General features: G+C 42.3%; 1 protein-coding gene across 3 annotated transcripts in view; it reads left to right on the top strand.

Annotated features, from left to right (window-relative positions):
- pitx2 (paired-like homeodomain 2) overlaps positions 1-14,660 on the top strand; it is a 56,916-nt gene extending 42,256 nt beyond the window's left edge. Inside the window, exons 1-4 of one of the 3 annotated variants that reach the window (XM_051420773.1) lie at positions 3,900-4,453; positions 7,056-7,125; positions 11,950-12,149; positions 13,040-14,660. In XM_051420773.1, coding sequence (XP_051276733.1) covers positions 7,080-7,125; positions 11,950-12,149; positions 13,040-13,597 — 804 coding nt within the window. In that variant the 5' untranslated portion in view covers positions 3,900-4,453; positions 7,056-7,079 and the 3' untranslated portion in view covers positions 13,598-14,660. Of the gene's footprint in view, positions 1-3,899; positions 4,454-7,055; positions 7,126-10,828; positions 11,392-11,949; positions 12,150-13,039 lie in introns of those variants that run through there. The other 2 variants (XM_051420774.1, XM_051420772.1) reach the window with 2 other exon arrangements.
- The last annotated feature ends 225 nt before the right edge of the window (positions 14,661-14,885 follow it).

Below are 14,885 nucleotides of genomic sequence, written 5' to 3'. Positions count from 1 at the left end.
TCTTGGCCGATTTCCCCTTAGGCAGGTTAGTGGCAGCTTCCCATTGATTTTTCACGTAATTGATCAGAGACCTGCTTGAGCAATTTATTGGCCCGCTCGCACCTGTGATTAAGGCTGAGGCCGCATGTGTTTATGCATGCACCGACTATTACTTTCCCAAAGATCAACCGCGTGGCCATAAAAGCGCTGCTGTGCTGTTGGTCTGTGGCTGTCAGTCTAATGAATGCCATCCAAGTCTCAGGGACATTTCTAATCATGCTCGACCAAAGCCATGTCATGTCCAAAGTCAAGAGGAATGGAGACAGGCTCGTCTGACTGACCAGCAATGACAGGAGTTAATGTGTTCACATAAAAACATGGACCAGAGTTTAATTCAAAGTAATCCTTATTCATTTGAAGCCGCTTCATGCATGGGATTAATATTAGAGCAGTCGGGGGGCCAAAACCACAATGACATCAGCTAAGCATTTTCTTTGGAAGCCGAGGATAGGATAATTACAGAAGAAGACAAAGACGAAGAGCTGAGTACTTTTTAAATATACACCATGTTAGCTGGGCATGTTGGGGGAAGTGAGGGCAGCCCATCATGTAAGTCATTTACTGGCCTTGCGTATATAACGTTCTAAACCACAAGCCATGTTGCTGAGTTGGAGTGCTTAGCGTTGGTGTAGCTCGTCTCCCTTTGGTACTGTGACAGAGCTGGAATAGTAAGGATCAGGCATAAAGCCGCTCAACAAGCTCAAGAGCTATCAAAGAGCCACCCTTTTAATTTGGTTAATTTACAGGCAGCTTTTTCGCTAATAACGTTCTTGGAGTGATACTTGACAAATGGAAATACACACAGGATATTTCTGTCTCGAAGGAGACTCATCTAATGTTTTGTCTTTTCTATCCCCGCCCCCCCGACTCCTCTTCTCTACCTTCCTCCCCTCCTCTTTCTCTCTCCATATTCATCCTCCTTTCAAATCATAGAGAAGTCACACCCCACAATAAAACTAAATTCCCAGCCATTACTTTATTTCTAACGTATTAGCAGTACATAAACTGATTTGTTTAAAGATTTGTGGCTTTGGAAACACCAATTTGACTCCAAATTTTATTACATGGCCACAGAGTGTTGGCCAGACAGAACACTAGGCGACAATCGCATGTGGTTTGAGGCTAAAACTGAAGAAGAAAAAAAAGGGAGAAACTCAGGCTGGTTTCTCAGGCAAAAAGCACCGCTGAATAATGGAACCACTTCACATCCGCATTACTCAAGCTTCCCGGTGCAACAGAATGATGACAGTGTGTAACGCAAGGACTTTTACATTTCACCGAACGCTGTGGGAAAAAGGTTTAGATTCACTTTTAATGACGGCCTGTAGGAATTCATTCAAACGTCATGGTGTGAGGTGAGGGGAGAAATCAGAGACAATGATTTAACTGTAATTTAATTGATTCCTCATGGCATGAGAAGGATGCAAGACAAGACATTTTTCATAGTAAACCATTTATTCTATGTGTCTTTGGAAATAAATTGAGGCCTAATTTCACAATAAGACTAATACGTTTGTAAGTGCAATTTGGCACAGAATAGAGCCCACATAACAAGTAGTCTTTATTTGTGGAGATGTATTTTGCACAGTGTGCATATCAGGTTGTCATGCTTGTGCATATTTTGAGTGATTTAGCTTTATAAAAATGGATATTTAGTTACTTTAAATAATCATATCAGGCCTTACAGATCTAAATATTGGTTCCAAGGAGGAAATGTGTTGTGTTTAATGCATCACATTATGTGCACAATTTGTTCTTAGACAATCTGAAGTCTGAACTGCTCTGAGGTTCAAGAGTTGGCTTCAATCACAGTGAAAATCCAGAGCAAAAAAGCTGACAATTCATTCAAAATAAACCTTCAAAATAAGAAGTTCACACATTTATTAAAAGGATCCAAAATACACTGGCCTGCCTGTGTGTGTGTCTGTTGTGGCTGACTTGCAGGGCAGTCTATCATCTCCCCTCTTTAAAGTGGAGGCTTGGATGCGTGCTGATACACATGCGAAAGCCGGAAAAGAGTGTTTTAAAGTCCTCTCCAGTATGCAGGAGGAGGAAAAGTTGAAATGTCCAACTGTACTGACGCTTCGGGGACTGATGTGCTCGTTAAGAATCAGGAGAGAGCATCAGCAGAGCAGGTCACCCCGTTTCTCACATCACAGCCCCATCAGAAATTCTTTCAAGTGTCCTTCTGCGTCGCCAAAGATGACAACGGCGAATCGATAAGCGCTTGAAATGAAAAGAAGCCGCCGGTTTGCCCCCGAGGCGAAAGATTTCATACCCGCCAGCCTTCTCTGAACTTCAGGCATTCCTCTGCACCTTTCTGCGTGAGAAAGAGGAGGCTCTTGACTGATTTTTTTTTTTCACCCTCCCTTTGTATAAGAAGGTAAGAGGAGAATATATAGCCGGAGCATCATGCCTCTCCAGACGCAGCTCACCCTCTCTTCCTCCCCGTGCAGGCGGGGCTGATTTGAAGATGTGCTTGGTGCAGGGTCGATGTGTTCTGCCCGGGCTACTGGGGTCGTTTGCTTGCATTTATTGTGTGCGTGCACATGTTTGTGATTTTATGAGTGCTTGTGCCACATCACAGCATCTAATATTAAAGCGCACGGGTCACATTTTTTTTTTTTTCAAGAACTAAGCGAGCTGTGTTTGCGAATAGGCACATTTTATTTATTCTTCCTATATTGGTTTACATTTAACCCAACGCACTGTCTGTACGTGTGTTTACGCGAGTGGAAAATGAATAAAATGTGGCCTTCTTGGGCCTTTGTAGAGGACTACGAGGAGTTGATGTGCTATCTGTAATGTCTTTAATAAATAAACTTGATCTAAGCAGATGTTAAAAATACATTAACTCTTATAATTGCACATTCATAAGACCGCACGAGGCTGCAGTAAGCATTTATTATATTACATATGTGTTTGGGATATCAGGATTCAAACCATTCCTGATTCACCAAATTTTGGGGTTTTGGGGGTGGTGGGGGGGGTGAAGGAGGAGGAGGAGGGGGGGGGTTGATGCGCACGTTTTGCTTCAGTGTCCCCTTTTGCCAGGAAATTCCCGTGTGGATGTGCGCATTAATTACTGGTTTAATGCGAGTATGACTGAAAATGTAAAAGAAGGATTAGGCGCGGGGAACGCGGGCCTACGTCCGGTCTGCTCGATCTCACTTAAGATGCGAATGGAAAAAATCAGCCTGTATCTAACGAAACGGATCTATAAAGAACATTTGCATCAGAGCCAGCTGTTCACTTCATCTGCACATAAATCCGCAACATGATAGGGGCTCTGTCTGGCCCCGAATGAGCCTAATGCAGCCCTTTTAAATACTCCTCCGTTTTCCATCCACCTCGGAATATTCTCAATATTGTGTTGCTGTTTTTTTTTTGTTTTTTTCAAATGTGTTAAATTATTTTAGAATCAGTGCGCACAGTTGGTCACACAGTGAGCTTAACTGGGCGTTAATTAGGCTCTAATGTCCTGGTGACATAATAGGAATCAGCATCTGTGGCCTACTATTTCTTCCAATCAACTGCCAGTGAGTGGATTTAGTCATGAATCCGCGGTTATGACTATTGTTTATTTTGCGCGCGCAGAGTTTGGAAAATAAGCAGTTGAGTTTCTTGTTGTAAATTGCAGGTTGGGTTTAGGCAAATTGAACCATTATGCAAGCCTGCGCCTCAAACGGTGCAGTGTTACAGTAATCGCACCGGGGCGGGCTAACAGGAATATCAGGGTTTTATTTTTTATATATATATATATATATATTTATTTTTTTTAAACATGCGTGTGCTTTTAAAGCTGCCATCCTGAATTCTTGTTTGATTGTTGTTGAAAGTTGAGAGGCTCTAAGTTTGCCCTCTGCTAGACTCTACACAGACACAGGCGCATACATACACAAACACACCCCTTTAAAAGCGCACACACACACACACACACATGCACACACACACGCGCGCGCGCGGGGTCTCTCTCTGAGCTCAAAAGAAGGAGGAAAAAATGCGCCACTCTTGGAGCGTCTTTCAAGGGGGAAAAAGTTGAGGAAGACAGAAGAGGACGAACCAAGGGGAGACTCGGATGAAAGCGCCTCCTTCGCTGTTCCTCTCCTCGCACTGTAAATAGATGGTTATTTATGCGCATAAATGAAAGTAACCTAAACGTAGCGCCGCCACTCTTTTTTGGATAACATAGCCGGGGGGAGTCACCATCCAAGCGACGCTCGCGTTTCCGGACAGAAAGTTCAGCCTTACTGGACCTTGAAGTTGTCTGAATTTTCGCTCCGAGCTCCACTGCTGGTGTCTGAGAGCGTTTGGACGGTGGGATTTATCTCTTCACTGTAGAGTAACAACGCCGACGGCTGGGACAGAAAAGAAAAAGAAAAAAACACACAAACCCTACCGGTGTCAACAACTGGTAAGTGCAGCAGAGTCGTAGAGGCACTGGGAATAATAAGAAAAAGTGAGATGTGAGTTAATGCAAGTGAGGGGATTTGTTCCACCTCGTGTGTGTTGTGCCTGCTCGGTGCGGTTCTGATGGGAATCTCAAAGCCGTGGCGTAAAGGAGCGTGAAGTGATGTGAGGGCAGGGTTCGCCCCGCAGGTCGGCGGATGATAATGATGTATCATTAACGGTGATGGAGTGGGGGAATAAAAAGAAAACCGAACTGTCCTGCAAGTTAAAGGGAAGTGTAGTTATCACTGCAACAAAACTGTTAAATGTCGATTCAAGAACCTGGGGGAAAAAAAGACTAGACTTTTTCTGTATTTCACTGTCAGATCCCGCAGCTTGGCGGTGCGCTGCGTCAAACTGATGGTTTGAGCTTAAAAGTCAACGCAAATTCTAATAAAATGCGTGAAACTGTGCGTAAAAACCAACAAACAACGCGTCTAAACTCTCATAAAGTTGAAATGGGTTAACCCTCCTGAGCGACTTACAACTAACGCTGTTAATAACTAGGGAGTAATGTGAGTTTTACCCTCTTCTGCATCCCTTTTCCAACACAGTGAGAGAGAGAGAGAGAGAGAGAGAGAGAGAGAGAGAGAGAGAGAGAGAGAGAGAGAGAGAAAATTGGGGGAAAAGATGCGACGTTCACGGTCTCACGCCTTTAATTAATACAGGACCATATGGTGGAGGTTAGTCGATTCATCTCCCGGTAAAGGCTGCAGTCTCATGCTCTACTGTGTTAATTTCAGAAGTAAAGCCAGTGTGAGGCAATGCCAGCTTTCTGTCTGCACTGGGCCTTATGCCATGTGAGTCACTGATTCACATCAACTGTTGGTGGTGAGAGCACAGTGCGGCCGTGAAGTGAGAATGAATGGATGAACGGGATTAATATAAGTAACCATAATATTAATGCAGATATATATTTAAACCGCTCCTATTGGGTCTACACTGGGGCATATGTTGGAAAAAATAGAAATAAATATTTATTGCAGGATTTAAAACACATTTACAACAACAAAAATATTATTGTTATAATTATTATAATTATTATTATTATAAACGTAATTATTATATGTTAAGACATTTACTTTGTTAGGTAAACTTCTTGCCCCATGTGTTTTCAAATTAGCGCAATAATATCGATTTTCTTTGCCTATAAGACGTAAATGTATCACTTTTTTACACTTTTTATTTATCTAGGCCTTTTCTATTTCTTTCATATTTTTTTTAATTGTTAAGGGAATACGTGCTTTTAATTTGAAGTCTCCAATAAAAAGGGAAAAAAATTGATTCGAACGAATCCTTCAGTGTAGAAATGATGTCCATATTTTCTACACAATGAAATGAAATACAGTTAAATGCATAAATAAGAGCTGCTGTGTGTTTCAGAGGCCGCGGAGCAGGCAGCCAGGCAGGCAGAAATATTGGAGGTCTCCCTCATTAAATCTCACTGATTAGATAACACGGAGCCGCGTGCAATAACCTTACACCTTATAGCCTGACCCCCACTATTTCATTTTGCTGTGGGGATATAGGGGAGGGGTGAAAAGAAAGGTTGTGCAGGTACACATCGTAAAACTTAACCTCCAATATCTTCATCTTTTGAATTAAAGAGGGAAAAAAAGCCCTCACAGATGATGTAGAGCAGGTGAAGGGAAGAACTGAGGAAAATGGTTAACAGCATGACTGCATGCAAATTCCCCCCGACTTGAATTATCATAAGCAAACAGTGTGAGCCTGGACTAATAAAACCCCATCTGTGTAACTTCACATCGAGGTAGTATGAGGGCTGCGATAATGAATTTTGTAATATCCCACCGACAGACATCTCAATCAGACTCTAATCCCGTGATTTTACTACGGAATCACTCCACTTCCAACTGCTGCTATAGGCTGCAGCACAACACAAGATCCGGCTCATGCAAAACACGGCGGCTTTTATATATTCAGACTGTACACAAATTACACCGGGAAAAATATATAATATAATACAGGACGTGCGCTAAAATTGAGTTTTGGACTCTAGTTTGTTTTAAATCAAGAGAAAAAGAGCGTCAGGGTGATGATTGTTCATTTGTTCTCCAACGCAAACCATCTTGTTTCTATTATTTATTTCCATCAAGTGAGGTTTTCTTGTAATACAATAATTATACAATAATTATGTAACTTCCTGCTCAGCGTATGGACGGTTGTATTCTGCTGACAAAAAAAAATCTAATTAGGAAGAAGTCAATAATAGAAGCATTTTTACAATAAGCACATTTTTGCAGCCTGTAATTAGAGAGCACCGCTGCTGCTGTATTTTCATGAATCCACTATACCTATAACATCAGCACTGCGCATGCTCTTACACGCTGAATGTCTGAATTTTGCATCAATTCAAAATATAAGACCACCAGCATTTTCTCTTGTAATCCAATACTTATCCTTTGAGCACACCACTATTCTTTTTGGTCTTACGTTGACTCCACACATTACTGACTGCAGAAGTAGAATAGTGTGTCAGTGACCAACACAGGGGGTTGTTTACCGGTATTAAAGGCTAATTATGGCTCTTTTGTCTGTTTTTACAGAAGCGGTTTCCTTAAATTGCCATAATGGACTCCCACTGCCGCAAACTGGCCACCACCTGCGCGCAAATAGGTGAGTATCTGATCCATATGAGTCAACACAGTGCAGTTCTCACAGACATAATAACAATAATAAAACCTGATATTGGAGATTTAATATGACACAATAATTACATAGAATATACATCTGTAATTTAACTTTAATTGTAGGCTTACATAAAAATATATATTTCTTTATTTGTTTTTATTTACATAAAAACGGAATTCTTCACAATTGTGCTAAGAGTTTATGGTGTGTGTCGCTTTAAAAATAGAACATTTATTAATTACAGGTAATTTATTTTTAATGTACTGCTTTGTTATTATGAATTCACCTTCTACAGAAGTGGCCCAATCTATAGACACACTGATGTCTTGAGCTTAAAGTCTGAGTTTGTTTAAAATAATTGAACCTTCTGGTGCTATACTTAGTGATCCCGTTGTTTCCAGCTTATCATTTTAAGTTCATTTAAAAAAAAAAAAAAAAAAAAGCTGAACATCTTTAATCAAAAGGTAAAATGAGGTTGATTTCTCCAGAAAATATCGGTTTAGTTCAGATGGATTTCTCATTAAATTATCTCTCATCGTTTCTGTTCACCAGACTCTTTAGTGTGAAGGTAAAAACCTGTTTTAGTTGTATTTTAGCGGATGTCACTGGGTCTGTTAAAGAATGTCCACAGACATGTTGGCCTCTGTGCTGGTCGGTGCGGGGAGGTTGTTGGTGGATCCGGGTCGTTTGCCGTCTTAGAGCGACACCTGGTGGTCGGACGTGGATGTGCAGCTGCAGGCAGAGCATCAGAGCAGGGTTAGACAGGGATGACAGCTCTGCAGCGGCGTTATTTGCTGCAATTAAAAGACGGACATATATGCCCACTGGCGCATCTTCCAGTCCCCTTTAATGTCCACCGTCCTGGCCTTTGGCACTGTGAGACCGTTTTCTGAAATGTGGTTTTACACTCTACGACCATTTTCGATTCTATTCGCATTAACGGCAACATGTTTTCCTAAATAGCATCCACGAATAAAATCCAACAAGGGACTAAACAAAAGCTAGAAATCCCTTGCTCGACAAAGTCTGGGATTTATTAATTATTCTCCAATGTGGTGGGGAAATGACATCAGGTCTTGTTAGGGTCTTAAACGAATTACCAATAACTCTCATTGTGTTTCGTTTAGCCGACATTGACGGGGCTGTGTGACAGAGGGCAGGCTGCTCACAGCCCCGTAGCTGCAGCAGTGTGAACGACCATTGATTAAGAATAATAAGATAATAAGATATAGACACAGCGGCGTTCAACTGTTCGCTGTAATATATGCGGCGCTTGTTGGGTTGGCTCCGGGGAAAACTCAATGTATAATGAAAGCCCATTCGTGAGGAGGAATATACTAATGGAGGAATCTGATGTCTCCTTAATCCTATGTAAAAAGCCTTGTCGTCTCCCCCTATATTGACTGAATTGCTAATTAATGGCCCTCTATAGCGGAGGCCTATTGCGCGCAGTAATCCGCAGAAGAGAGATAAGGCATTCAGAAGGTAGAAATGAAGAGGAAACCGATAATCCACTTCAAGTTTAGTATTAGTACAATACGGCTGGAAGAAGAAGAAGACAAAAAAAGAGCAACAGACTGGCATAAAATAAGACATGGAAGCGGTTATCGTTGTGTTATTATTGTTATCTTTAATAAAATAGTACCGATTTCGGAAATATAAAACTTTTATTCCTGGAATCAGGTTAATCTAATGCACATGTTATATTATTCTAATTTTAATTATTATTCTATCAATTAAAATAAACCTAATAATTATAATTATATATAATAATATATAATCACAATTGTTTCCCTTGTAAAATTGGATTTTAGTAAATGTTTGGAAATGTAAGGGCGTGGTTGTATTGTTTACCCCTGAAATATAATGTATTAATGAAAATAAATCCATTACTGTGAAATAATACATGAATGATACTAACTTGAAACATGCATCATCCTAATTGAATTACTCAGAGACCATCCAAACAAGGTTTTATTGCTCTGTATGAGAGGCGATTGGCCCCCTAGTTTTGATAAAGTCTCATCCCTCCCTCAGTGTGTGTGTGTGTGTGTGTGTGTGTGTGTGTGTGTGTGTGTGTGTGTGTGCATACACTCTATGGTCTGCTGGTATTTATATATCAGGGGCTTTCACGGGATTAGCCCAGTAACTTCTTAACATCGCCAAGTCCAAATGTGCTGGCTTGAATGGGCGTCCGCCTGGCCACGTGGACATGGGAAGTGTGTTATTTGATGATAATGATGATGATGATGATGATGATGATGATGATGATGATGACAATTATTTTGTGAAATAAGAAAAGGGTAAAAAAAAAAAAAATGACCAGAATGTCATCAACATTTAAAGTCATTTTTCTGGTTCCCTCCTCTCTGTAATAACTCCATCACTGCAATCACCTGTTACCCAGCTGACATTTCTCCACCCTCAATCTCCCACCCTGAAAATTAAAGTCGCATTTGTTTGATTAGACATGTTTACTTTGCCTTAACGCGTCTCAATCTTTGGGGAATTATAGGTAAGAAGAAAAAAAAATGCTGGCATATCAGCTCAAACTCATTAAAAGTCCTCCTTCAGAAATTCTTAGGCAAATGAGAGTCTTATCAGATTAAAAAAAACACTACAGGAGTGCTGGCTGAGAACGACTGAGGGGTCCAAACGCAAAGTGAGGAGAGATATCCAGTTAAGCACCCAGATAAAGTAATCCGTCGTCAACAAACTGAGTGTGCGTGGTTAACTGTGGCTCCGGTGGGGTTGATTTAATGGATATTTGAACTCTGTGGAGATCAAGAGGATCGCCTCATTTGACGACTCGTGTGACTGACAGTGCTGTCCCTCAGCATATAGGGATGTAGTGAACACTAAACCACTTTAAGGCCACTTTGGTCCCGTTTCTGGGGCCGTATGATGGAAAATGCACTATAAATATAAAGATGCACGAGGATTAGAGCTTCTGATGTGAAATGCTTAACAAGCTGTTGTTTGAGTCATTTTACCGGCTCCTACTTCCCGTTACTTTACTGCCTTTGCATGTGTACATGATACTAAAGTTCTGCATCCCGATGCAGCACGCGTGCATGAGCTGTACCAGCTGTACATGTGCTCCTTTTAACATCCTGTACATGTCTGGCAGTTATCGTCAGTTGACAAGTGCGCACAGACAGTTTTGGAGCATGCTGGGACATCCTTTCTTTTGAAGTTACATTTATGTATTTCCCTCCTTTCACAGGACCATTGTGCTGTAGTGGGTTGTTGTGTTTGCAGTGTGCATATTTCTTTTTTTTTTCATACGGCTTTTAATACAATCCGCCCGCTGGCTCGCTTTATCCACATTGAGTCCCTGAGTAAACTGCGGTGACAGAGCATGCAGCTCAGCGCGGGTATCAATAGAACGGCATCGTTTTACTGGGCCACTGGACCCATCTCATAAAATGAGGCCAAACTGTGTTATTTTCATTTTTATTTGGTCTTGGGCTGCTGCGCAACGGCACCTCGGAGCGCCGCGGGTACACCGTGCGTCCCTTCTCTCTTTACATGCTTTTATTTGGAAGAGAAAAAATAAGCGCCAGTCCCGGCATAAACACACTGGCGCACATATCTCGTTTCTGCAAGCTCCGGTTGGTTGGGCCTACCGTCATATCCACATGGATGTGCCTGTCAGAGAGAATATGGGCGGGTGCAATTTGGTGACGTGGAGGTCTAGAGAGAGGCGCAGTTGGATAGGCAGTGCGCAGGCAACAGCTGAAATGAACAGAGAGCGGTGTAGTGTGTGTGTGCCTCTGGATCTAATATCACCTACCTGTCCTTGTCACTCTGATAGTCAGCCGAGGTAGCCGCTGTTAACCACCGATGCTAGTATGGCAGCACTCAGTGGTCCATTTTAAAGCATTCTCCAGTTAAAAGAGAAAGAGGGCTTCGTCTCAGCCGCAAGAGGAACCGCTCAGCTGTGCGGTTTTTTTTTTTTTTTTTTTTTTGGAGAACTGAACACATTCCGGACTTTCCGCTCATCCTTGTTGTACTAAAGGGGGACTTAACCTGCTTTTGACAGCCAGCTTTGCGATCTTTTACCGATGAACTCTATGAGGGATCCATTAAACATAGACCATCTCCACCTAACAGGGAATAAACTTGCCTCCACACACCACACGGCTCTGGCGATGGCCTCTAGTTTACAACCGCTGCAGCGGTCTGTGGACTCTAAACACCGGTTAGAGGTGCACACGGTGTCGGACACATCCAGCCCGGAGTCTGTCGGTAAGAACCGCCCGGGGTGCAGATGTTCTCAGCAAGGCGCCGCAGATGTCATTTCGATATCAAACAAACAACGGCTCCAATTAATGGGCGTAAAGGGAGTTTTTTTTTTTTTTAACATGCATGCAAATAGACGATTACAGCTCTCTTTTTTACTCACAGAGGATTAGTTTTGACACTGGCCTGTGTGAGGTGTTGTGAAAAGTGTATGTGTTATGTAAATGACAGACAGCTCTTCTCACGTCAACTGAAATTAGTCCGGTATTTACTTACACACTCCGATTAAATCAAAAGGTCAACTCAAATCTCACAAAATAAAGTAAAACGCAGAATTCAAATCATGAGAGAGAGAGAGAGAGAGAGAGAGAGAGAGAGAAAAAAAGCAATTAGGTTGATTTCACGACTCAGAGCATTTCTCCCTCCGTGAAGTCAGTGAACAGCTCATCCATTTCCCAACAGTGTCATGGATTTAGGGATTTTTTTTTTTTGTTCTCTCTCCATAGCATGCAGGCCTTAATCCGCCTGAGCCTGACTGAATCAACTTCTTTCCCCCCTTGACAGAAAAAGAAAAGACCCAAAACAAAAACGACGACTCTTCAGACGACCCTTCCAAAAAGAAGCGGCAGCGGCGGCAGAGGACTCACTTCACCAGCCAGCAGCTGCAGGAGCTGGAGGCCACCTTCCAGCGGAATCGCTATCCGGACATGAGCACGAGGGAGGAGATAGCCGTGTGGACCAACCTCACAGAGGCTCGGGTCAGGGTGAGTGTTCCCTTGGGTGCAAACAAAAACAATTCGTGCGTAATTTGTGTGCCAATTGTCCGCTTAACCTACAAATGCCCTATACCTTAATATTATTACGCACTGGACGCCGAACTTTACGCACGGCTGAAAATGTCTTTGAAAATAATGTAGGACACAGTTTGTAGCAGGAAAACAAATAAACAGTCTTTGTTTAAATACACTGCTGGCCCAGCCCTTATTTAATGAGATTGTATGTGTTTATCTATTACGCTAAATATAATTCAATCCTCTGCACACAATGCAAAACAAACTACTGCAGTTCATCTGTGGTTCTCGGCGCATTTTAACCTCTTCAGCCATTTTATAATAAAACAGGACGGAAACTAACTATTTGTTATTTGCCTATTTGCCGTGTGATTGCACATTATTACGTTGTTAACACTAGAGGCTATTGACATGTGTCGGTGGCAGATACCAGTCGTGTTTCCCCTGTTCGTGTGAAAGAGGTGCAAAGCTTGTATTTTGCGATTGTCGCCCTGCTGCTGTGTGATTAAGGTCAGCGTGTTTGTGGAAGCCTGCAGAGGAATACACATCCTCGGTGCAGTGACAGCCCAGTGTGTATTCTGCTCAGATACAGACAGAATCACAGCGGGATTGTCTGCACGGGAAAGCGAAGATTAATAAGAGAGTTTGGATTTACAGACAATTAAAATTGTTGGTAAAATACACACATATATATATATATATATTTAAATGGCACCAATAACACAAAATTAAAGATGTTGTGTCTGGTGTTACAATTTGGAACTCTGCCCGGATTAGTCATTGCAAGAAATATACAAGCTGTAAAAAGATTAAGTTGAACTCTTGAATAATATTTAACCTGCTCTCGTTTCCTTTTGCTCTAGGTTTGGTTCAAGAACCGGCGAGCCAAGTGGAGGAAACGGGAAAGAAACCAACAAGCCGAGCTTTGCAAAAACGGCTTCGGCCCGCAGTTCAACGGACTCATGCAGCCCTACGAGGACATGTACCCCAGCTACACGTACAACAACTGGGCCGCCAAGGGCCTCACGCCGGCCTCCTTATCCACCAAGAGCTTCCCCTTCTTCAACTCCATGAACGTCAACCCCTTATCCTCGCAGACCATGTTCTCTCCGCCCAACTCCATATCCTCCATGACTTCCAGCATGGTGCCATCGGCGGTCACCGGCGTGCCGGGCTCCAGCCTCAACAGCCTCAATAACTTGAACAACCTCAGTAACCCGTCCCTCAACTCGGGGGTCCCCACGTCGGCGTGCCCCTACGCGCCTCCGACCCCTCCTTACGTGTACAGGGACACTTGTAACTCCAGCCTGGCCAGCCTGAGACTGAAAGCCAAGCAGCACTCGAGTTTTGGATACGCCAGTGTGCAGAATCCGGCCACTAATCTGAGCGCTTGCCAATACGCCGTGGACAGACCAGTCTAATACCTACCTGCACTGCAAAAAATAACCACCTTAGCAAGGCATTAGAGGATAGTGGTGGCGCCCAAAGTGGTGTTTTCTCTCCAAAGGGAGTGAGGAAATGTGGCGGTGAGATAATTGTACTTTTTTTTCAGGGAACGTTTTGATCATGTGGCACCTTCTCGTGATAGTTGTTCATTCGGACTTTTCCCCTCAAGATACGGCCACTTGTACCTTGAAACATAAGAAAACAGTGAGATTATTCCATCGCACCGTGTTGATACATGTATTTCGTTGGGGGGGGGGGGGGGTATGATTTTGAGGGTGATTACAAGACCAACTGGCTTGTTATGGTGGTCATTTTTTGCAGTGTGCGGGTAATCACAAGCAGCCGGCCACAGGAACAAGAGACTACTACAACTACTTTTTCATTTTTCAAAAAAAGGGCACTAGAAGACTGAACCACTGAAGCAAGCTCAACTCCAGGTCGGAGTCAAACTGAAACGGGAGATTTTAGGTGTATTCCCCCTCTTGATGAGTCCAGGCCTGATCACACACTGCGCCACAGTTTAAAAAGAAAGAGGGCCTGTCTCCTTTTTCATAGCTCGTCATGAGGGGTTTTTTTTTTCTGGTGGATTTTTTGGACTTTAATTGTTGACTGAAAAGGTTGTATATATATTTGAATTATCATCTCCTGTTTGTCGAGGCGAATGCGCTATAACCCTCCAGTCCTCTCCAGGTTCAATTTATCAACGCATGTGGAAAAGAAAGAAAAAAAAACCCTAAAAAGGAATCATGTTTTGCTTGCAAACAAAAAGGGAATGTACATACTAAAAACGCACCAGTTGTGTGTTTCTAACATATTATAAATTTATTATTAATGTCTGTGTGAATATCGATTTAGAATAGCAATTCTGGATTTTAAAAGAAAAAAAAGAAGCATCAAAAATGTTCCTGCGACAAATTATTTGGTTTTTGCTCTGTGTATACTATTTGGTACGGAATTATGTTTTTTTTTTTTTTTTTCAACATCCCAAAAAAACTATTGTGTTTTATTTAATGGAAGTAAATATATTGTTCAAAAACATTCTGATGGAGGACTTTTATTGAATCTTTGTGTTGGTAGTCTGTTAGTGGAGTGTAAAGCAATGACAGTCTGTCTATAGCCTTTCGATTATGTGCGCCTAATCTATAGAGGAAAACAATGGGCCGCTCCAATACACATAGCAGCGAGATGCTCCGTCAGATTAACTGCTGAATACATGTCTGCCTGCTCAGCCAAAGGGCCTCGGCTGCGGTCACTGGTGCTTGA

This window comes from Dicentrarchus labrax, unplaced genomic scaffold (genome assembly GCF_905237075.1).
Source record: "Dicentrarchus labrax unplaced genomic scaffold, dlabrax2021, whole genome shotgun sequence".
NCBI lineage: Eukaryota > Metazoa > Chordata > Actinopteri > Moronidae > Dicentrarchus > Dicentrarchus labrax.
This window is presented reverse-complemented; position numbering and strand designations above follow the sequence as displayed.